The 25,389-nt window shown below is 35.8% G+C and overlaps 1 protein-coding gene across 5 annotated transcripts in view; it reads left to right on the top strand.

The window, feature by feature from the left end:
• Nucleotides 1-25,389, top strand: part of rbm20 (RNA binding motif protein 20) — a 71,394-nt gene that overhangs the window by 42,533 nt on the left and 3,472 nt on the right. For 4 of the 5 annotated variants that reach the window (XM_058760561.1, XM_058760564.1, XM_058760563.1 and 1 more), the window contains exons 2-13: nucleotides 3,021-4,023; nucleotides 4,844-4,905; nucleotides 5,309-5,406; nucleotides 6,211-6,308; nucleotides 14,545-14,688; nucleotides 15,080-15,211; nucleotides 15,291-15,370; nucleotides 17,150-17,768; nucleotides 18,344-18,436; nucleotides 18,897-19,443; nucleotides 23,022-23,129; nucleotides 23,525-23,646. In XM_058760561.1, coding sequence (XP_058616544.1) covers nucleotides 3,021-4,023; nucleotides 4,844-4,905; nucleotides 5,309-5,406; nucleotides 6,211-6,308; nucleotides 14,545-14,688; nucleotides 15,080-15,211; nucleotides 15,291-15,370; nucleotides 17,150-17,768; nucleotides 18,344-18,436; nucleotides 18,897-19,443; nucleotides 23,022-23,129; nucleotides 23,525-23,646 — 3,106 coding nt within the window. The remainder of the gene's footprint in view (nucleotides 1-3,020; nucleotides 4,024-4,843; nucleotides 4,906-5,308; nucleotides 5,407-6,210; nucleotides 6,309-14,544; nucleotides 14,689-15,079; nucleotides 15,212-15,290; nucleotides 15,371-17,149; nucleotides 17,769-18,343; nucleotides 18,437-18,896; nucleotides 19,444-23,021; nucleotides 23,130-23,524; nucleotides 23,647-25,389) is intronic. The other variant, XM_058760562.1, reaches the window with a different exon arrangement.

Below are 25,389 nucleotides of genomic sequence, written 5' to 3'. Positions count from 1 at the left end.
ACTGATGTAGCCATGTGCTTTGGGTATAGATATTTTGGTTTGTTCTTACACATTCACCAAGGGGTATGTTCCAGTTTCCAGTAGTGCCCTGTGAAACACTTCAAAGTATATTCCGCCATCCTAGATAAGACTCAAAATCAAAAGGAGCATGTATTCTGAGTCTGAAGTACACTGCAAACAACATATGGAACAAAACCGTCAGTATATAACTTAAAGGCAGTGTAGGTGATTTGGTTCAAGAACATTTTTTCGTTATGCTGGTTGAAAGTTTTTCCACATTCCGATAGTAATCACTAAGTTAGGTGGTCTAAATGTATTTATGTCACCTGTGGAAGGCGTAGGCCCATAAAATGTTCGTCCAATAATGTACCTCGGTCCGAGGGCTATGATAGGTTGTCCTACCTGCCTGTCAATGTATGTATTTGCATACCTCTGTGCACCCTGTTCACGCAGACATGATACGTCATCAGTGCGTTACATTACACTATATTGCAGACCAAGCGAAAATGGAAGCATTATGGTAACACTTCAGAATACTGTTCCATCGTTAATGAATAACTACACAGGAACAAATGACTAATGCACTATTAACATTGTAGTAACTACTATTAACTAACAAGAAACTCTGATTAACGATTTATTAAGTAATAGCGCTAAGTTGAAACTGGTAGTTCACTATTTGCTAACCAATAACTACTTTTTTTTTTTCAGATATCCTGAGAAATCCTAAGAACTACTGTATACAGGTTTATAATTAATGTGAATTATGCATAATGAATAATTAATTCTAAAATGAAGATCATGGTAACCCACTAGTAATGACTCAAGTATTACCAAATCCTTCTAAATGAACTACTAATTACTTGGATCAGTATTCTAAAGTGAAAATCATCATAACTTCCTAATATTGACTGACGTCATTGTGAGCTTTTGAGATATATGTAAGGTTTTGGATAATAATGACACAAGTGTTACTGCATCCTTCTGAAGAAACTACTAATTATTTGGATCAGTATTCTAAAGAGAAGATAACGGTAACCCACTAGTAATGATTTAAGTGTTACCAAATCTAGCTAAATGAATTACTAACCACAACCTTACAAAACCTCAAGTTTACAGTGACTTCAGTCATTACTAGATAATTATCACGATCTTCACTTTAGAATACTGATCCAAATAATGACTAATTACTTTAGAAGGATGTAGTAACACCTGAATAATTACTATTCAATACTTTACAAAAACCTCAAAAACAATGATTTCAGTCATTACTAGGGAGTTATCATGATCTTCACTTTAGAATACTGATCCAAATAATTATTAATTCCTTCTGAAGAATTTGGTAATACTTGGGTCATTACTAGTGGGTTACCATGACCTTTACTTTAGAATGAATTATACATTATGTATTATTCATATTAATTATCAACCTGTTAATAGTAGTATTAGTTCTTGGGGAGGTATGGAAAAAATAAGTTACTGATTAGCTAATAGTCAACTACCACATTAGACTAAGCACTATTACTTACTAATTCATTAATCAGAGTTGCTTGTTAGTTACTAGTAGTTACTAGAGTGCTAATATTGCATTACTCAGTTATTCATTAATGATGGAACAGTATTCTAAAGTGTTACCGGCATTATTATTGTAATATTATGTGCTTTGTGTTGTAATGTTTTCTCACCAGTGAATGAGACATGAGGTAATCTGACAGCATTGCATTTAGTTCTCCACCAACGCCATCTCTCATCGTGTTTCTGGTTTCTGGTTAGCCTATGCTCTGCCTCTGCGCGTTTGTGTTTTGGAGGAGGCATGACTTTGGAGAGTGATTTGCAGGGAGGGTGGGAGCTTATGCTTTCAAAGCCAGCTTGCTATTGCTAGCCTCTCCAAAATTTCCTATCCTACTTTTAACAGGAAGTGGAAAGGTAAATTACCGCTCAAGTCATTGAACACTGCGTAGGAATTCGTAAGTCTGTGTAAGAACTGTGTAAGTCTTCTCCATGCAAATTGTTAATAAAATGTGTTTATAAATATGAACACTTGTGTAATGAGCTGAAAAACAGACATCTTATTATCTTCTGGTCTAAAGAAAGAAGGGATAACTTATTTAGAGCCGGTATTGATGTGTGAACTTTACGATCTGGAAAGGCTCCTGTAAGTCCATGTCATACTCTTAAATCCAGCACTACTCTGGAGAGGTGCTAATCCCACCAAAAGATTCAGTTGCACAAATTCAGATCTGAAAGGATCTGAGGGCCTCCCCTTGTTCCAGCTGTTTTTTTGTTTTTTTTTGACTGCTCATGCATAACCTTGGTCTGTGTTTGAAACGCCAAAACACCTGGAATCTTCTTCATTAAAAACCTCAACTAAAAAATCCCCTTATCATGGCCTGTACCTTTGAGAAACGTTGTTGTTCCCTCTTTCACCACTGTTATAGCTTTCCCTTGGGTTTGCCACTTATGTCAGCTCTTGGCTTAGAGGGTGTGTGCTCAGCTAGAGTGGTATCAGGCTTGCACAGATATTTTGATTGATAGTAGTGCTTGCTAAATTTAGCAAGCATGTGAGCGCATTAATCAGTCCAGTCAAACAGGGACAGGGAGTCCAGAGTTTCTGTACTCATGTCTGGCCCGGAAGAATGTTTCTGAATTGGACAAAACCTTGAGGTTTTGCAAAATAACACCTTTCATTTTTAAAAGCTCTCACTAAAATAGTGACCCATGTAACTGTTTTTGGTTCCTGTAATGTTCTGGGAACATTAATTTTTGGTTTTTAAAAAGTTTCTAGAACAGATCTTTGGGGTTATTTTTGGATAGCCAGGAAGGATTTTTATGGAAATAATAACCAATTACTTCAGCATAATCTAAATTTGTTAATCAGAATCAGAGTAACCATACTCTAACATTAGAAGAACATTGTATGTTTGCTGGCTGAATGTTTGGATAGTCATTAGTTTTTACTGTGTACATTTGCCATGGATTATGGTCATTTAATTGATGAACTGTTATGTTTCTCTCCACAGTACCTCAGGCGAAAAGCTTGACAATAAGTCTGCTCCTCTGGCTAGTGCTCATGGTGGAGTGGGTCAGAACCTGCTGCTGAGTCCTGCCAGTCTTCAGCTGGCTCAGCTTCAGGCCCAGCTCACCCTACACCGCCTCAAACTCGCCCAGACCACCAATACCGCTGCCGCAGCCACTGTCCTAAATCAGGTTCTTTCCAATGTGGCCATGTCCCAACCTCTCTTCAACCATCTTCGGGGTTCCAGCATGGCCCAGGCCCACAGTGGGGCATTTCCACCTCCACCCATAGCCTTCCCACCACCAAATGCTGCACTGGGACAACTGGTTGGTGGTGGCTTTGCCCCAAATCCCACTGGAATCAGGCCCACCAACTACAGTGGGATGTCCAACCAGAAAGCTAGTCAGCACAATGATTTCGGGAAAAAGACTGGAACGTATTCGACAGACACAGACCGTCGCTTGCAGTTTGGTTATCTGGGAGGGGCTTCAGTGGTGACTAGTAAAGCATGTGATGGAGGACAGTATGGTGGAGCCTCTACACAACCAAGAAATAATGTCCACAGCAATTTTCAAAGAGACTTCTACTCCTCGGAAACACCAGTACAACAAACTGGTTTCATGGGAGGAAGCAATGATCAGAATCTGGGATCAGCTTCTAAGGATCAATGGAAAGGTCCGATCAACTTGGGGAAGATGGATATAGGTACAGGAACAGGTTCTGGGGGATGGGTACCACCCGGACCAGGGTTTGTGGGTCAAAGAGCAGAACTGTATAACCCAGAGGAACCTACAGCAGATCCTAAGTTCAACTCGACATGTGGCCCAGGAATTGGCCCACCCATTGGACAGCAAGGGGGAATTCAACAGCAGCCACAGGTTCCCCAGAGCGAGGAAGGGGCGACCTTGCAATTGCAACCCCACCAGTTCAATGACTATCATGGGACAATACCTTCACACCTACCCCATCAGTGCACCATTTGTGAGAAGAAAGTTTATAACCTGAAGGTGAGTAGATCTGGCTTGTTGGTTGAGATTAAAGGAAATGGCCCATTCACACCAACCTGATGACCAACCTAAACCAAAGATGGATTAGCATTTGCACTACCAATTTAATGTGTTTTCAACTACTCTGAATGTTGATTGTGTCAGATTCAGTTTAAGATTTCGTTACAACCAGTTGTCCAGTTGAAATCAGACGACCCTAGAGGGGATCAAAAACATTTTTGACCCTGTTCATACTTGTATTTAATTTTGACCCTCTGCAATCAGATAACAAAGATGGATGTCAATACTAGGTGTGAACAGAATCAAATATCTGTAAGAAAAACCTCAAAAGACTCTTCATTTTTTTTCCCTACATGTGCCAAATTTTTGCTAAGCTTTGAATTTGAATGCTTTTGAAAAGTTTATCCTGATGTCTCCAGCATCCAGAATACAGAATTGAGATCCAGTTGGTCTCGACTGCAGCAACTGTTTTTTTTTTTTTTTTTTTTTTCTCCAGTTATTTCTGCAGAACTAAGAGGGTTTTCATGATACTTGGCTAAAATGGGCTCATTGGTTACACTAGGGTGTGAATGCTTTTGTGGCAGCTGGCATGTGTCGAGTGGAGGCAGGTTTAGAGGGGGCGAGGACGCAGTTGTTCTGCAAGAGTTTGCCGTAAACGCATTCGTTCTCAACTATTGCTTGCCTTTTCTCTGCTGTGAATTCCTAGCTTTCTAATTAGCCTAGGTTGTGGCTACGCCAGGGGAATCTCTCACTCTCATAGAGAAGGATCATAGTGAAGTCTATCTGACAGGCGTTTTGTATGTGTGTATGCTGTTTTCAGGACTGGGATCAGCATGTGAAGGGCAAGTTACATCTGCAGAACTGTTCGCTCTACACCGAAAGGTGAGTACAAAGAAAAATACCATTTTTACCATGTTACAGCATTCATCAATTGATGAGCAGTGTATTTTTGTCTTATGATGGCAATAATCAATCAGCAAACTCTGATACATGGGCGGCTACAGTAATAGTTGCTAACCTGGTGTAGAAACAAGATACTTTTAAAGGGCTTGTTTGTATGTGGTCTATTTTGATCCTTGCTATGTTCCGGTCATCGCCTGTGATACTCTTGTTAAGCATTTTATGAGTACAGCCCATCTCCGTATTAAACGCAGAGTTAATATTTTATAAAGAGTCTTCTTCCATATAGAGAGGGATATGACCTGAATTCGAGCTGTGTCATAAGATATAGTCAGACCAGATGCACTGGGATTTAGGATCTAAATGCAGTGCTGTCCCTTCACAGCCCGACGCTCGGAGCAGTGCACTTTCCAGTGTCGTCTGAAGGATGTCTCAACATGGCGTTGAGTAACACTATGGCATACACATCGGCTGCCAGTCAAGGTAAGTCAAATCTCCTAATTTGTCCTTCAGTGTAAGTGCTGAAAATTCAGGAGACTGAAAGCTCTGGGATGTGATTTTAGAGGACTCTATTTTTAGGGCTGTCAGTACAGTGGCGGGGGAGCGGAGTGTCTACAGACTGACACACTGAGTGACGTCTGTTTTTGTGTTTGTCGGAAACTTTTCACCAGTCATTTTTTATTGAACGTGTTCCTTGTTTTGATATCTTTTAATTAGGCCCCATGAAATAACACGTTTGTTAGATTTTAGGCCATCTATATACTAGTGCAATTCTTAAACTTAACAAATTAGACATAAAATGTACAGTCCTTGAAAAAAATATTGATCATTCATCTTGTGTTCAGTTTTGTACCAGTTTTGTCCAGTATGTTGACAAAACATGCCCCTTCTCCACTACCACCTGCCATCGACTAGCATTAGCAAGACGCAAAACAGGGTTCAGCTGTGTGTCTTTAGTTATGCTAACACTCTTACTTTTTTATTAAATTCAACCTACTTTTTTATCATTTGGTTGCAAATTTAAGTGACTTTTTGTGGATTTGTGGGGCAGTAACGTAAACTAATATGCTATTGGCTGTTTTAAAAAGAACTGCAAGCCCTTAAGCATTCCCTGCCCCAACTGTTTCAATAGGAAATACATCAACACAATACAAAACTACTTTAGTCAAACTATTTCATGGGGTCTAACTTTGTAGTGTTTCCTCAGTTTGCGGATTAGATGTATTCTACACAATTGTAGTCAACATATATTTGGATATCTAAAGTGCCGTTTCCTGTTTTCCACAGATGCTTCAACTGGAAGTGCTTCATATTTGCCTGCCACATCCATGAAGCCATTTCCTCTCTCAGGGGCGGGATTTACTTCTCACCAAGCAGGGGTAAAGGTTAGAATTGGGAACAATTAAACAGATTTTTTAATTAAGATTCACATGATATTTGATGTTGACTTTTTAAGAAATGTGATTTAAACATTTTAGTAGTTGTACAATTTTAAAAAATTTCAACTAGCTCTATTTGATGAGGTTGTGAATGTTTGTTGGCTTATCTCATAGCGTTGATCTTTCCGCCTTTAGCTCACAGGGTTTGTAAAGAAGCCAAGAGTGTTGAGATACAGAGCGTGCTATATTTAGGTCACACTATTTCACTGACTGACAGATGACTTAATGCTTATTATCACAGTATAACGGTTATTATTCAAAGCACAACTGAGCCATCTTCACGGCTAGATCTCGTTGAGAACAGGTGGAAGCCAGCAGTATTGTACGGCTCAGTCACTGCTTACAAGTAAAGAGTTTAGTTCAGTAGCATCAATATGGGATTGTTTCTGTATCAAGAGTTGTGAATATATAGCTTTGCAAACTTTCCAGAGCAACTGTATTTTTGCAGCTAAATGAATAGTTTGCCGATCACACTCAGTTCAGGCAGTTGTTATGTTGTTGTGCTGTTGTAATATGGTGGGAATGCATCAGGCCAGACAGATCATGTCCCATGTGAAAACTAACACTAGTTTTTGTTGTCCAGGGACTTTATATAGCTGTGTGATCAGGCTCCAAAATTAACTCTTTGCCCAACCTGCCAGTGCTGAGTTGTACAAAGCACAGTATCATGGTCAGAAAAAATACGTAAACATTACTATTTATTTTCATTTTTTACATTAAATACATTAACAATATATTTAATGACAGTTAATGCAAATATCTAAAAAAAACAGCACTGATCATTGCTGTCAGTTGTAGCAATGTCTCACAATGAAACATGACGACATAAAACCACCCGTTTTGCGCTGGTTTTTGGTTTAGATTTTTGAAGTTAGGACAAAATGAGAGAGATTTTTTTTTTTTCAGCTAAAAAACTGATGGTAAATGTTCCACTGAGGTTTTCTTCAGTTAACAGGTTATCAGTGTGAGTCTAACTGTAGTTCTTGTGCTGTATTATGTTGTAATTCCTAAAATAAATAAATGTTACTGGCCAAATTAAATAATTCCACGTTATTTAAAGCCAATATTTATTTACCAAATTATACTAATTAATATCACTTTTTATTTAATTTTTTTTTAAATATATTTAAATGTATTATTTTAAAATTCGTTTTATTTTTGCATCATTTTGCCTTACTTAAAAAAATAAAATAAAAATATTAATGCATATGTAAGTTTAGTGTAGCAAACCAAAGCAGGCCTGTGGATTCAAGGCCAAAGAACTACAGCAAAGTCATCTTGTGGTCAAGGACTCCAAGAAATGTGAGAAAAGACCGAGACTGAAACCAATAGTTACCAAGAGAGAATCACTTGGGGATGGAAAATGTCATACACCTTACAATCACAGTTTACAGTCATAAAAATAATAATAGTTATAATAATTATTTGGTTAATTACACAAATTTTACTTGTGAAAGATGTACACTACTGTTCAAAAGTTTGGTGTAGTAGGATTTTTTAAAGGGATAGTTCACCCAAAAATGAATGTCCTTTCTGGCCATCAAACTTTTTAGATGTGTTGCTGTCTATGAAGAGTCAGAAAGCTCTCAGCTTTCATCAAAAATATCTTAATTTGCGTTCCAAAGATGAACGAAGGTTTTACGGAACGGCATGAGGGTGGGTAATTAATGACACAATTTTCATTTTTGGGAGAAATGTCCCTTTAATGTTTTTGAAAGAAGTCTCATATGCTCACCAAGACTAATATTTTAATATTAATGTGATATTTAGAAAAATTACTGCAATTGAAAATGACAGTTTTCTATTTTATTAGATTTTCAAATATAATTAATTCCTGCACGGCAAAGCTGCTATCAGCGTTGAAAAGGTTGTGCTGTGTAATATCTCTGTAGAAACTGCGATACAATTTTCATCAGGTTCCTTGATGAATGAACAGAACTTATATAACATTATTAATTTTTTAACGGTCACTTTCGATCAATTTATTGCACCCTTGCTGAATACTTGTAGAGTGACTAAAAATACATACATATATACAATTGATTATTACAATTACAGATCATTTATTTGATATATTATACTATAGTTTCTATGTATTTTATTCATTGTTATAATGCATTTCTTTGACATTATACTTGTCATGGGTTTGTCTTCTGACAGTCTGTTTTTCACTTCATCTCTCATGCTTGTTCTTTGTTTGTGTGAACTACAGTAATGTGAGTCGTGCTCAGACAGACAGCTGAGTGTGACTGATGGCTGCTCACATATGGACGGCGTGAAGCATTGTTTTGGATTAGATGCTCTGACCTTGCACAGATGTCTTCCACCTATAATTGAAACCATGTCCTGTGCAGGACGGTATTTTATGCGTTTGCCAGCTTGTGGATTCAAAGACTCACACAAAGATTCTTTATGGTGGTCTTTTTAGCCAAGTTATTTATGATTTAGTCCACCGGAGAGGTGAAAGCATGGGCTAATGTTAGCTCCTATTAAACCCACCTGTTTTGCAGCAGCTGTACATTGGTGGTGCTTTTGCAACTCTTTTAGTTTTCAGCTTATCGTGTGAAAGGAAGCACAGACACACAGAAATTCAGGGTTTCGACAGATCAAACCGTCCGGCCAAGTAATGAAGATTTGTGTGATGTGTTCCAGGTTTCTTTAAAGGCTGGGAATTCAATTTCAGCCCACAGAATCGTAACCTGATCTCTGGGGTTTCCTGGGCTTCCTGACGGGGGGAATGCTAGGAGATCTATGAAATTCAGAAAGCGCATGCTATAGATTTCAGATGAATCTGTTTCAGAGCCCATGTAAAGCAGTTTAAACCCTCTCTAGATAAGCAAACAGATGTATCTGTAGCGTGATATGGTGCCTCTCATCGCTAGATCTCCAAAGAGAATGCCTTTCGTTCTCCTAATTTATGATGTGTTCATGACAAATCTCTTCATTTCTTGCTAAATGTGACATCCATAATGCGGCACTACTGCATTCTGTTACAGTCACATAAAGAGATGTAATCAAAGACAAACGAAGCTCTGTCACTGGTGACACATGTTGGCAGACAACGACTGAAACATTTTTGCTTTGTGGAAACTTCAGTTACATTTTACTGGTAGCACTGAATACATCATATATGTTACATATCGTAACACTAGTTGTTTTTAGTTGTAAATAAAACTTTTTAAAATAAAGATAAGGGAGTATGTTTCGATTTTTTTTTTTCTACTTCAGAATTTAATAACTAATCTCAGTGTGTTACTTGCCATTTCCTTGCCATTTTTGTTCAGCGTGTATCTATTTTATCCAAATTTTAGGACATTGCATTAATTGAAATTGCATTTTATCCAAAACAACTTGTTAAACCCACTATCATTGCCTCTGCTAGCGCATCCAAATAAAAGTTAAATAAATAAATAAGACACATTACTGTTCCTTAACATGTCATGTGACAAAATTATCCAGAATAATTTTTGTGTTATTTTGATTTTCCACATTAATAATATTAGCAATTATATTGTATAGAAATATTCCAATATTTTGTTGGCATGCAGAAAACATTTTAATCTGTTCTAGTCTAGTTTTTATCTAGTCTCAGTTATCTAGTTATTTCTCATCTTTATTTAGTGTTCAAATGCAACGTAACTTTATCACAATTTAGGGTTATTACAGTCAACTAAAAATAAAATGTGACTATAACAAACACTTTCTTACTTGAAATAAAATAAACGTTAACTGAAATAAAGTATAAAAGTCAGAAATTTGATTGTTTTGGTTAAGCTAGCGAAGGCTAGCTAAATTCTTGTTTTCATTTTAATGTAAGTTGATGTTCTAAAAAAACACAGCACTAAAAAAAGAAAATACTGAAACTTTGACTGAAATTAAAATGAAAACTGAATATATAAAAATACTTAAAAATATTAATAATAAGTGTAATAGTATCCTGCTACTAAAATAATACTGCAATTTAATAAGCAGAGACAACTTTAAGCCATTTGTAAGTTGATTTAGCATCAAAATGTGCCTTTGAAGCCACTGTTTACACTGTGATGTTTTCAAAACATTGCTCTGTTTGTTTACGAATCCCGACCAGCCCAGCATAGCAACTAGGGGTGTAACGGTGTACATATTTGTACCGAAAATTTTTGGTCCGGGTCTATCGGTTCGGTATGCATGTGTATCGAACAAATAAAGCATTGTTTTAACCACTGCACGAGTGGAACTTAGTTGGAAACTTCCAGTATTATATATCGTTACTTTTGATATGAAACAAAGTCTCATCTTTCAAATTATTTCCATTTTTTTCAGGAAATTCAATCAGTAAATGCCGTTTTGGCGCTCTGTGACGTGACGCAACAGATCGCTGTATGGACGAGTGAACGTAAACATCCCTTTATCTTTACTACCAGTTTTAACACGAAAACATGAATGAACATCTCGTGCAATCGCGCAATCTGTTTAAATCGTGAAAGACGTCAATAAAACAGCGTGATAATAAAATGTCACATAGCAATTCGTAGGCGTGTCTACGTTAGTTCTAGTCTAGAGAAGTCTAGAGAAGAGCATTTCGTGACATATTAGACTATATTAATTATCTTTTACTTTACCTGTTAGTGATGTCTTTATTATTATTTAATGAATGTTTAAATAAATCTGTTACGAAACAAGTTATGACAGCCACTGTGTAAATGATTATATTTAAACAACAAATTCGGAATTTTATCATTTAGAAGTTAATTTAAAAACTGCATTATGTGCAATTTATATGTTTGCACAATTTATTTTATTTTTTTAGTTGAGTGTTGATTATTATATTTAAAAAATAAATACTATTTAAATTTAAGTTTGGACTCTGTTGTTAATTGTAACCTTATAGTAATGAAAAAGGGCTCCCTGTAGTTTAGAGCATATGCTGAGCTAGATTTTTATCCCTAAGAAAATTTTGATTATAATTGTAGCAGTTTAAAGAAAGAGCCATTTGTTCAGTTAAAAACTGTTTAATAAGATTAAAATAAAAATAAAGTTTAGTCCTTTCCCCCTGCTGTACCAAAATCATAAAGAACCGTGAAGTCTAAACTGAGATACGTACCGAATCGTCATGTGTGTGTCCCGTTACACCCCTAATAGCAACACTTACTTGACCAATAGCACGAGTTTGGGGGTGTGGCTATCTGTTTGGCCAGCCAATGACAGAGAGAAAAGTTATTTATTTTGGGCTTGTTATTTTTACAGCACTCTCTCTTTGATGATACTCACCTGAAGCACATTTAATACTTTACGTTTCAGTGGATAGACTCTCTCTCAAAAAAAAAAAAAAAAGGTATTAATATGTACCATTTATGGGTAAAATAAGGTACACATATGTAACATTTAGCTTTGGTATCTTAGAGTATCGTCCCAGTGACAGCTCTGTTCCATTTATTTTATTTTTTTGTAGAATGTAGTTGTAGACCAGTCATAAAAAATAAGTCTTTTTATAAATATTGGCATTCCGTGCTGGCCAATCAGCAGCAGCCACAGCCCCTCAGGGTTTCACTGCACTGCCAGAGTTACGTTTCATCCAGCATTTCAACATAATCACCTTCACTGCCAGAACATCGAGCCACTCAACAATCTTCGACTGCCTACAATAAGCTGAACGAACTCCAAAACACTGGTGTTGCTTTAGGCCAGCACACAGAAGCCATTCACAGTTACACTTTGACTTCTACAGCATATAGCAGAGACATAAACAGCCTGTTTGGCGGTCTATTTTGGTATGTGTTTATGGAGGCAGACCTAATGTGACCTTTTTGGCACATTTGACCAAAGTGAAAGTCTGGCAGGAAGCCATTCATGGAATTATCACGAGCTCTGCTCCGACTGTTAAGAGTCGGTCAGCGGCCAGCCACAGATAAACCCAGAAACCAACCGTGTCTAGATTAACATTGGTTTAAGGCTTTGAATTGGTAAGTGGTTGTCACATTCTGTGCCTTTTTGGCACCGATTTGAGATCTGGTCTGAATCCGACCGCTGAATAGTATACACAGATGACAGGATTGTCGTGAGTTTCACTGCTTTCATTCTCACGGTCAGCGCTCATGATAATGAATGGGTTCTCACGCACTCTGTGGCTCTCTGTGGTGCTTACACTGTAATACTCCTCCTATGGTGTGTAAATTGCAGTGTAAACACTGACCCTTGTCTCTGACCCTGCGCTCATGTGGGCTGAGTGCCTCTCACACTTGCTGCTGTCAATCAAATCCTGCCATCTCCGTGTAAAAAACTCCCTGTACACATCCTACCGTGCTGTAGCTTAGATTACCGTCATGAAAACTTCATTTGACATGCTTTTTAGAGTATTACGATTGTGCTGTATGTGCAGGTATAAAAAGGTAGTCTGAAAATGTAATTCTTAAATTATATAAATAAAATACATTATTTATGTACATTTTTATTTCATATTGTGGCACAGGTATAATATATGCTACCATAAAAGTTTGGCGCAAGTAAGATTTTTTGAAGAATGCATAAAATTGCTTAAAATCTCAGTGAAGACATTTATAATGTTACGTTTTTTTAATTAATTATTTATTTTTTCATTAAGTAATCAGAAAAAAAATTAAAAATCATGGTTTCCAATAAAAATACGAAGCAGCACAACTCAACATTAATAATAATACGTTTCTTGAGCAGCAAATCAGTGTATTAAATGATTTCTGAAGAATTACGTGACACCGAGACTGAAGTAATGGCTTTTAATTTTAAAATATACTCAAATAGAAAACAGCTAGTTTAACTTGTAACAATATTTCACAACATTACTGTTTTTACTGGGTCTTTGATTAAATATAAATAGCCTTGATGAGTAGAACTTCTTTCAAAAAACATTAAAAATGTTTCTGAACTCAAACATTTCAACTGTAGTGAAGGTTAATTAGATAAAATTACATTTTAAATCCTTTCTAGGGTTTGGTATGATAATATAATATAATATAGAATTATTATTAAACTTTTATCTATTTTAGATCATAGAATAATTAGCTAAAATTACATACTTACATTTTAGAGACTTCATGAAGTTTTTAAATTGTTGGAATCATAAAATTATATATATATTTTTTTAAATATGGGATTTTATTTAACATATTGGTAACACTTTACAATAAGGTGTCATTTGTTAACATTAGTTAATGTATTAACTAACATGATCAAACAATGAGAAATGCATTTATTACTCTATTTATTAATCTTTGTTAATGTCAGTTAATGAAAATACAGTTGTTCATTGTTTGTTCATGTTAGTTCACAGTGCATTAATTAATGTCAACAAACACAACTTGTGATTTTAATAATGCATTAGTAAATGCTGAAATTAACATTAAGATTAATAAATGCTGTAGAAGCATTGTTCATTCTTAGTTCGTTAACCCGTGTTGTTAACTAATGAATCTTATTGTAAAATATTATATTATAAAATGGATTAATTAGTTAATTATTTTTGTTGTTGTTGTTTTTATCAGACATGTATTATATCCCACAGTGATATCTCTTTTTTTTTTTTTCAGATCTGGTTTATTTTTTCATTATGTTTAGGATTGCTTGTTTTTTTTGGCTCGGTTTTAAATAATACATTTCAACCTGAAGTATATGTTCATGTACATTTAGACCAAAACATGCCCAAAATTTTTAATATGAAGGGCCAAAAAACTTAATTGAGGACTGTAGAACAAAAGTGAATGTTGCATTGTATCCAACTATATTAGATTATATTAAAATGTATTACTTGTTGCTTTTTTTTTTTTTTTTAGAATGAAACAAAAATATGAATACAATTTTGAAGATTTTGAATTATTTTCTCTTTTTATATATATATATATATTTTTTTTTTTTTTCTACAAAAATTCACTTTACATTTCAATGTAAAAAAAGTAAAGAAATTAAATTAGAAATTAAGTTATGATTCAGTGTTATCTAGTCCCTCAGCTGCTACACTTTCTATCAGTATTTCAGGTGAATGTAGTATTTGAGCACCAGTAGGTGGCATTAGTGAGCACAGCAGGGGCCAGAATGGATCTGTTTGAACACACATGAACACAACATCTAATCACAGATATCTTAAATGTTCACATGTATTTCATCTATTTATTGTTGATGCAATTAAAGTGTTTAATACGGAATATATAATAATCTACGTGTCCTCTCTCAGTTTGTTCAGCGTAAAGCGTGTCCCGGACGCGTCGTGCACATCTGTAACCTCCCGGAGGGCAGCTGCACGGAGAATGACGTCATTAACTTAGGGCTTCCCTTCGGCAAAGTGACCAACTACATCCTCATGCGCTCGACACATCAGGTAAGAGATTTCAGCTCTGAAATGAAGATAGCGATATATCGTACAGTTTGTCGTAAATAAAATGCTAGCGCTAGGCTGAGTACTGCGGAATTAGATTTAGACAAGCATTTTATGTACTTTATCTTTGTACATTTAAACCCTGACAGCGATGATATCTCCATTACCCCGATTCGTTAATCAAATTTGACTTTTTGATTGGTCCTGTTAGTACAGTCTGGATCAAATTCTGGGTCCAGTGCCAAGTTTGACATGTGCCTGAAATGCCTGGCGTTGAATTGATCTCGTAACTGTCTCGAAGATTTATCACGCAATTAAAAAGAATATCTGTTTGGATCACATTTGACACATTTTATGTTTCGTGCATGCTTTAACGATTTGACTTTGGCGTCAGGCTTTTGTGGAAATGGCATACGTGGAGGCGGCGCAGGCGATGGTGCAGTACTACCAGCTGCAGCCGGCTACCATCAACGGACACAAGCTACTGATCCGCATGTCCAAGAGATACAAGGAGCTGCAGCTGAAGGTATGAAGCTCATCTGGGCTCATCGTGATCACGGGATTCAAACAAACCCAACTCAACAGTGTTTTCCTTTCTGACCCAGAAACCAGGTAAAGATGTCGATTCTATTATCCAAGACATCAATTCCCAGAGAGAGCGAGACGAGATGCAGGAGATCGACAGGTGAGACCAGGAGACATTTGTATCGAGACACTTTGGGTCTTTTTTTTTAGTCTGGATCTACTGATTTATTCAACAATGCATAAAAATACCAATTCATATTTATGATGAAATGAATACATCTCTTCTATCATCGAAGAATGATTTTAATTTCTAATTAGTTTCAAATCAAAACTAAAAATGAAAAATGGATTTTGGTCTGAAATGTCAGTGCGAGTAAACTGTCCTCATATCTTAAAAAAAAAAAAATCATATTATTATTGTTATCATCATTTATAATTGTATATTATTATTTTATTTTATATAATATAATATTTGATATGTCCTGGAAATCTAAGTCATGTGGTGTGACCAACATGCAGAAGGGAAAAACATTAAAAAGGAAATTACATCATATAAATGTCCCTGGTAGATCTTCATGACTTTGTGATAATATAGAATTATTAACTAAATTTTAATTTTCTATTTTAGATATAATATAGATAAATTAGCTAAAATTGCATTTTAAATTTTTAGATACTTAAATATAGTAGATATAGAATACTTAAATATAGAATTGTATTAATTTTTAAATTGAAAATGCAAAAATAAATTATTAAAATTAACACATTTTTAATTTTTTGTAATTCATAATATGGATTCATATTAAAATATTTTTATTTATTATATACTATTTATATTTATAATATTATATAATATTTAAGAATTTCTTATTGATCAGATAATTTGACTTGTTCATAACAAGGAAAAGTTAGTTCAGTTCGTAAAATGACACGAAGCATCTTCTCAAAAAACGTAATGATATTTATTAATTAAAAATGTAAAAAATATATTTACCTTTCACTTAAAAAAAGAAAATTATATACCGTATTGTCCCGAATATAAGACGACCCTGATTATAAGACGACCCCCCTTTTTCCAGATGTACCTGTTGGAAAAAGGCTTTTTGAAAACCAAATCTTGTTTTTTTTTTTTTTTTCTCTGTAAAACACATTTATTCTTAAAGTATTTTCATATTGCATATTTTTCCAATTCTAATTTTTGTTTTGAAAGTATGGTAAATACTGGTAAAATGTACCAACAATGACATTGGAAAATTTTGATATACCATTGAAATAACAGGTAGCCCATCTGAATTATATAACAATTAGGCTATCCAACTCATAGTAGCCTACCAAAATGTTATTATCAGTAGACGTGAAATCTTATTGTAGTCTTCTTCAAATCTGGGTACTGTCTTATGTTTTAAAATCACTTACAGAGGAAGTTTGGTCCCATCAGGCTAACATGACAGTCACGATCATGCTGCTGTGAGCTTTTCTTTTTCATTTGTTTTCACTCACGATCTTTACAACACACATTACATTTTTCATGGCACACTCGTTTTATGCGTTTTTGGCGCCACCTATTGTTGTGGGTGTATTATTGACATGAGTCTAGACCCTGAATATAAGACGAACGCGTTTTTTCAGATGTATTTCCAAAGAAAAAACATCGTCTTATATTCGGGTCAATACGGTATACATAATTATTATTATTATTATTTTATTTATTTATTTTTAATAAATTTTAATAAATTTATTTATTTTTTACGTGATGGTTGTACCACATGACATCATTAAATTTGAAATTTTCTTGAAAATGGTATAAAAGCTTTTCAAAACAATAAACCTGCCAAAGAGCACAATTCTAAGAACTTTGCCACGTGTGTTTTAAATTTAATTTTTTAAAGATTTTTCCTTTTCTTTATCGTTGTCTCAAACCTGCTTCTGTTTTGTGCAGGTATTTGCCGGAGCGTGCCAGATCACGCAGTCCAGTCAGTCGTTCTCTGAGTCCGCGCTCACACAGTCCGAGCTTCACTTCCTGTAGCTCCGCCCACAGTCCACCGGGGCTGCCCTGTCGGCCTGACTGGAGCAACGGCATGGGGCCCCGCCGGCCCTCTTGGGACTGGACGTCCCATTCCCGAGGCGACGAGGACCCCCGCGATAGAGACGACTGGAGGAACGACGAGGAAGAGAGACCTAACGGATGGCTGTCTGAGCGCAGGAAACCCTACCTTAAAACCGGGGACCGTATCAGCCCACGTATGGGGCCCGGGGACGAGCGGGGCAGGGACTGGTACCCCCGCGGAAGCCCTCAGGGTTCGTCCTTCTCCTATCACTCCTTAGACGACTTTTACAAGAAAGACTCGCTGTACAAGACTGATAAACTGAGCAGGCTGCAACATCAGAGACATGAGGGGAAAACGAAGAGAAGGGACGGCGGTGACTACCACAGACCACGACACTCAGAGTCAGACGTGACAGACGACACAAACTCCAACCGGACAGCTGATGACCGAGGACGCAGCAAGAGGCCGAGCCGGAGACAAGACAGGGAGGAGAAGGAGTCCGAAAATCAGGCATGTCCTGTTTCAGTTCAACAGAGTTCATTTGAAGAACAACTGTAACACTGTTTCAACTGAATCACAACATTTGAAATTGTTAAGAATATTAAACATGTAAATGTAAAATATATTACCATTCAGTTCATATATTTTATAAAATATCTTTATATTATTTTAGTTTAATATTATAGATTAAATATATAGGCCTGGTTTCACAGACAGGGCTTAGACTAAGCCAGGATTAGGCCATTGTTCAATTAGGAATTTTAAGTAATTTTTATTAACATGCCTTAGAAAAACATTACTGGTGTGCTTCTCAAAAAAAAACAAAGGCACTGATATATTTTAAGATCAGTCAGTGCAAGTTTCTTTCGGTCAAAACAGCTCAGACTTACACTTTAGTCTGGGACTAGGCTTAAGCATTGTCTGTGAAACCGGGGATAAACTTCAGTATTTCAAAATAAAAATCAATATTTGAGTATACTATTTTATTCAATATTTAAATTTATTTTTTTAAATTCTATATTCTATTCTATCCAAATGTGCTTTATAGACAATATTTTAATAGCACTGTTTTTATTGTATTGCAGAAGGAAGAAAATAGAGCCAAAGAAAGGCCAACGTCTCCTCATAACAGCAAACCTGTAGAGTCTTCAAAGTGTGACAGAGATGGTGACAGTGAAGTAAATATATGTTCATTCATTCATCTACCAGTCTGCATTTTTGCATTCTGAAATTTAGAAAATATGTAGTAAAAACACTAATATTGTAAATTGAAATTTAAATTGAAATATTACAATTTAAAATAACTGTTTTCCATTTTAATATATTTAAAAACGAAATTTATTCCTGTGATGCAAAGCTGAATTTCCAGCATCATTACACCTGTCTTCAGCGTCACGTGATCCTTCAGAAATGATTCTATTATGCCGATTTGCTGCTCAAGAAACATTTCTGATTATCAGTGTTTGAAACAGTTGTGCTGCTTCGTATATTTGTGGATTTTTCTTTTCAGGATTCTTGTATTTACAGCATTTATTTGAAATAGAAATATATTATAAATGTCTTTACTGTCACTTTTGACCAATTAAATCTATCTTTGCTGAATAAAGATATTAATTTCTAATGTGTCCTGGTTTTCAGGGACTGGAAAGTGTAGATGATGGAGAGGAGGAGAGCTGGTATCCTAAAAGCATGGAGGAACTGGTGACCGTAGATGAAGTTGGAGGAGAGGACGACTCTATAGTTGAACCTGATCTACCTGATCTTCACGAGGAGGACCAGAGAGTCGAGCCCAGTCAGTCGACGGCAGAGAGCCCTAAACCAAACGCAAAGACCCCAACAGAAGGCGAGGAGACCACGGTGGACCCTCCTACCCTTCCACTGCTGGATCTGGTCCCAGAGGAAAGCTCTGGAGGTGCTCAGTCCAGCCCCGGAGAGAGACCATCTGCCCCAGAGCAAGCGGTCTGTCAACTCAACCGCTTCCCGTCCCAGGAGTTCAAGAGCGCTTTGGAGGAGACCTGCTCCGCCACTCATATAGAGACACACATCGACACAACCACTGCAGCTGGTCCTCTAAACAACAACAGCACATGTGAAAGTGGCAAAGTGAATGACTTGAGTAATGATGAAAGAAAGACAGCAGAGATGGACAAGGAACCATGTCTCAAACAGGACACTCAGAAGAAAGGTACTGACTTTAGTTTGTTAGTGAATGTCTATAATGACCCGGTCCCAGCAAATGAAAATATGTGCCAAGAACGTTTTGATAATGTTCCCATTAAGTTATAAAAATGTTATTTTTGAATGTTCTCTGAACATTTAAAACTTCCAAAACGTCCACATTCCATTTGTTCATTTTGCAAACATTATGGGAACGTTATTTATTAAAACGGTAAAATTTATGATGTATAAATAATGTTTTTGAGTTAACGTTTTAAAAACATTATTAAAGACCAGGGGGCGTATTACAGAAAGATCCTAACTTTAAAATCTTATCTTATCTGTTTGGTAACCATGGTAATTTCAGTTAGGACCACATTTAGGACAAAAGCTATTACAGAACAGCATTTCCTAAGTGCGTTATCCTATCTTAACTACAGATAGGAAAGGGGTATTACAGAAAACTCCTAACTTGACAAAAAACCCTAAAAACTGTCTTAACTTTAGGACAACCCCACAGCTGTCCTAACTTCAAAATTATTTGAAAACCAACGGAAAAAACGCTTACAACTGTGCTGTCCGACAATGGTATTACATTTATTAATAGTTGAAAATGAAGAACAAATATGTTTAATGGTAGAAAGACTCTTGGTTATATTTTGATGACAAAACACTTATAAGTAATTACAGACTGCCGCACAACATATTACAGTTAGCACAGGAACTGCAACCAGCATTATAGAGACCAACAAAAGTGTCACGGAGCATTATTTGTTGTAGTGCAAGTGACTAATGCCTTACGTTTTTTTGCAAAAGGTGATTTTCACAGTGAAGTAGCTTCTATTATTTAGTTTACCTCATCAGCAGTGTTGGTTGCTTGGTAACAGACCTGAGAGTGGATTGTCGAGCTTGATTATGCCATTTAAGATTTCCTAACTAGAGATAAGATACTATTTTGTAAGATAGGATAAGAATCCCAAATCAAGTTAAGATTTGCTTCTGTAATACGAATTTGTGAAAAATCCTAATTTAACATATCATATCTTAAGTTAAGACCTAAGATAAGACATTTTCTGTAATACGCCCCCAGGTAACTTTGATGCTGGAAGAAGTCTTAACTTTCACAGAACGATAGCCAGTGTTCTAAGAACATTGCCTGTTCGCTGGGGAGTTTGGGAGTGTTACTTCTTCATACTAATAATACCATTGTAGTTCTTAGTTCCTCATACAAATCTAAAAAGTGTCACTTAACATTGATTGGTGAATTGTTTTGCATGTGAAATCCTGTCATTTCAATAGGAATCCACATTGGGAATTATATTGTGAGGGTGAAGGATTTCCCCATGCAGATTTTGCATCAGATTTGGTCATGCAAATTCCCCACTTTGACCAACAGAAAGAAGCTTGGTTTATGAGTGACCTTTGTGTGAGCTGTGCATCATACATTCTTGCTTCACTGTAGACAATAGACCTTTTTGACTTGCAAAATTGTGCTAATAAGACCGCACCTGTAGTCTAATTACAGAGTCATACGATTGAGATTGCTGTTCAAAAGCGGTTCAGATTCTCTGACTGAGCAAGTTTTCTTCAAAGCGTTAACTAGTGAGCAAGTCCGAAACTTAGATCCTTCTGACTGACTCATTAAAAAGAACAAATGCTTGAGAATAATGTGACATGAACTTTCATGAAAATATTATCAATATTCAAATTATATTTGAATTTAAAAGGCATAATTTCAGTTAGGGGGAAAAAAAGGCCACAAGAGGGTGCATAGAGTAAAATATTACTAATGCATGTTTATTAAAAGCAATAAAATAACATGATTATCTGTGAACCAAATATAATTAAATTGCTTAAACAATTATAAACAAAATGGCATCATGTATGTATGTATGCACAGTGTAATACAAAGAGCTGAAACCAATCACACAGAGTACTTTTTTTTCATTTAAAACATGAGATGCAGTGGGATCTGAGACATGTTTTTTAAAAGTTGAACGTACATTCATTTTACATGGCTTTCTATACATGCATCTCTCTTGTGTGAGACGCGAGTGCAACAGTGATAGATGTCCCGCTAGAAAAATGCGTTGTGTGTGAACGGCTTGGCTTGGTTTCAGTTCTTCAGATCTTCTTTGCATTAATAAGTCTGCCTTAACGCACACCTAAAATTCGAATGCAAAAATGTTGGATTGTGGATTTTTATTTTAAATTTGCCAAATATTCGAAATTCTAATATTTATTTGACAGCCCCAGCTCATGCTGTTCATTTTTCCATGCAAAAAACACTAGTGTGCACTCAAACGTAACTTAAAAATTAGCCAACGCCATCTAACAAGACGAATCTGACTAAACAGCATTTTTTGCATTTGCCACGATTTTAGATGCAGCCCTACTAATATTTTTTAATGAGCCAAGCAAAAATGTAACTTAACTTCATTAAACTTTGTCTTGATTGAAAAGCTTTGACATTTGATAATATTCTTTTTTTGCATTTTGTGACTTTTGCCTGACCTGTTAAAAAGTACTTGAGAATAATTTGCCCATGAATCAGACAGCACTGTTTGCGTCATGTTAATTTTTGCATGCCGGAAACAATGGTGTTCAGTTGAAGTGTCCTAAAAATTAACTAACGCCACCTCACAAGATGATATCAGACTAAACCGCATTTGTTGCATTTGCACAGTCCTGCTAATATGTGACCACAAAACCTGTCATCATAAGTCGCACAGGTATATTTGTAGCAATAGCCAACAATACATTCATTGTATGGGTCAAAATTATACATTTTTCTTTTATGGCAAAAATCATTAGGTTATTAAGTAAAGATCATGTTCCATGACGATATTTAGTAAATTTCCTACCGTAAATATATCAAAACTTAATTTTTGATTAGTAATATGCATTGTTAAGAACTTAATTTGGGCAACTTTAAAGGTAATTTTCTCAATATTTTGATTTTTTTGCACCCTCAGATTCCAGATTTTCAAATAGTTGTATCTCGGCCAAATATTGTAACCATAAATAAAAAATTTATGGTTACAGCTTAATTATTCAGCTTTCAGATGATGTATAAATATCAGTTTCAGAAAACTGACCATTGTGGTCCAGGGTCACACATTTGTTTTAATGAGCCAAGCAAAAATTGGCCTAAACTTGATTAAATTTGCAAAGCTTTGACATTTTGATAACTTTTTTTGTGTTTTGTGACACGAGGATAGGTAGATCATGTCAGAATTTTTCAGGTTAAAGCAAATGATCTGCGGGAACTTGATTGAACTAATGTTTTCAAGGTAAAAAAAAAAAAAAAAGCTACCAAAATTTTCTCAAATTTGGAAATTGACAAATCGTTTTTTTGTTGTTGTTGTTTTGTTAGTTTTTTTTCCTACAAAACTTGTGAAATTCAGTCATCCAAGATTTTTTTTTTTTTTTAGAAGTTGCATTTAAAATCTACTTGCCTCAAAATCCTTAGGGGGCAATTTTGTGGCAGTTTAATGTGATTTACAGGCTGCAGATACAAAAAAACAAACAAAAAAAACATGTACTCAAATCAATGATACACAACAAACGCTAAAGCATTTCCTTACACCTATTCGTCTATTCCAGATATTCCTGACTCATTACCAGCCCCTTCACCTCAGGCGACAGACATCCTTGCTGCGTCACCCTCTCAGGAGCAGGAGAAAGCCATCAGTGAACACAGCATACCGTTAGGTACGTCCACCAGAAATCAAAAGGACCGAACCAAACGCCACAAGTGCCATGTGGTCAGGTAGAAGATAGCATGAGCAATAGTAATAGCGACACTTTTCAGCGAGAGCAGTGCTAATAAATCGGTTCTGGCTGTGATGTGGGCTCACAGTGGGTGACTGAAGCCTTTAAGGCCAGCTGATGTCAGTGAAGCATTTGTCATCCTGCTGAGTGAGGTGTGAATTGCACTCTCGAGGCCCAAGCTTGTGCACTCGCTAACACACTAGATTCCCTCACAGAAGAGCTGACTTTACACCCCTGCACACACTCACAGAGACATATATGTGAAATGTGCCTCAGAAAGAAGTGTTGGTATGGTGTTGTTCTGATTTCCGGGTTGGTTTTGTTGTTTTTGGCAGGTGTGGAGTTCATCGTGCCAAGGACGGGGTTTTATTGCAACCTGTGTGGTTTGTTTTACACCAGCGAACAAACAGCCAAGACGTCACACTGTCGGAGTACAATTCACTACAGGAACCTACAGGTCATAAATACGAACATGCAGTCTTCCTTTCTCTTTTCACCCAAATATGAAAGGTTCTCTCTTTCTTATCCTTTTCTGTGCAAAGTCATATGACAACCGATGAACAACATAAACCCTGAAGCAACTGATTGATGATTCAAAGAGCTCTAAAAACACACATTTTATCTTAAGAATTTATAAAATAAAATGATATGCTTAAAATTTCTGAATTTCATATTATACTTGTGTGTTATAAATAGACTGGAGAAGGCTTGATATTTTTTGTCAATGGCAAAAAGCACTTTTGTTTGCATGATACATCCACACCCATAGGTGTCAGTATGACGTCCAAAACTACTTGCGTAACATGCCAGTGAAACATCAAACCTTTTAGCGCACCTTTACATAACCTTTGTGATACCATTAGACCATTTTTTCAAACAAACTTTGTTTGTTAGGTGTGGCATGTAAGATTTATCGCAAGCATTCTTAAGAAAGAAGATGATTAATTATGGTATCAAATGTTGTACTGTGTCAGAGTGAAGCAGTACTTCCAGATTGGAATTACGGCCCATTTATGAAACTTTTACGAACTCAGATATCATTTGCTAGTTGGAACACAACTTTTCATTGAGGGTCATTGGTTGAACTTGTTCATTTTTGGTCATTTCTGGTTGTTGATTTGGAGTAAGCTCTACTTAAGAAAAGCCTTATGCAAATAAGCCTTATGCAAATAAATAAATAAACTTTCAAACAGTACAATACATATGAGAAAAGTTACACTACAGACTAGCTAACAATACATGGAAGCTACTTAAGTGATTCAAATCAGTGAACTGCTGCTTAAAATCTCTTCTCAAATAAACTGATTCACTTAAATGAATCAAACTTTAAAAAGGTACATATGAGATTAGCTATATTACTGATGAGTTAACTACACTGAAGTTACTTAAGGAACTTGAATCAGTGAACTGTTTCTTAAAATCTCTTCTTAAATGAACTGATTCACTAAAATGAATCAGACTTTCCAACAGTACATCTGAGATTAGCTACACTTGCAGGTTAGTTAACTACATGCAAGCTACTTAAGTGACTCAGATCAGTAAATCAGTGAACTGTTTCCTAAAATCTCTTCCTAAACAAACTAATTCACTTAAATAAATCAGACTTTTCAGTGGTACATATGAGATTAGCAACATATCTGACTAGCTAATTACAGTGCAGCTACTAAAGTGACTTGAATCAGTGATTTGTTTCTTAAAATCACTTCTTAAAAGAACGGATTCGCTAAAAAGAATCACGTATTCCAGTGGTACATGAGATTAGCTACATTCCTGACTACCAAACTACATGAAAGCTACTTATGGAAGACTCAAATCAGTGAATTATTTCTTAATCTCTTCCCAAATGAACTGATTCACCAAAATGAATCAGATTTTCCAGCAGTACCTATGAGATTAGCTACATTACTGAATATCTAACTACATTAGAGCAATATAAGGGACTTAATTCAGTCAACTGTTCTTAAAATCTCTTTCCAAATAAACTGATTCACTAAAATGAATCAGACTTTCCAGATTTCCTGATTCAGTAAAATTAATCACATATTCATGAGATTAGATACATTACTGAATATCTAACTACATTAGAGAAACTTAAGGGACTTAATTCAGTCAACTGTTCTTTAAATCTCTTTCCAAATAAACTGATTCACTAAAATGAATCAGACTTTCCAGATTTCCTGATTCAGTCAAATTAATCACT

This window comes from Onychostoma macrolepis, chromosome 22, assembly GCF_012432095.1.
Source record: "Onychostoma macrolepis isolate SWU-2019 chromosome 22, ASM1243209v1, whole genome shotgun sequence".
Lineage (NCBI taxonomy): Eukaryota > Metazoa > Chordata > Actinopteri > Cypriniformes > Cyprinidae > Onychostoma > Onychostoma macrolepis.
The sequence above is the reverse complement of the archived record's forward strand: the minus strand, read 5'-3'. Positions and strand labels throughout refer to the sequence as shown.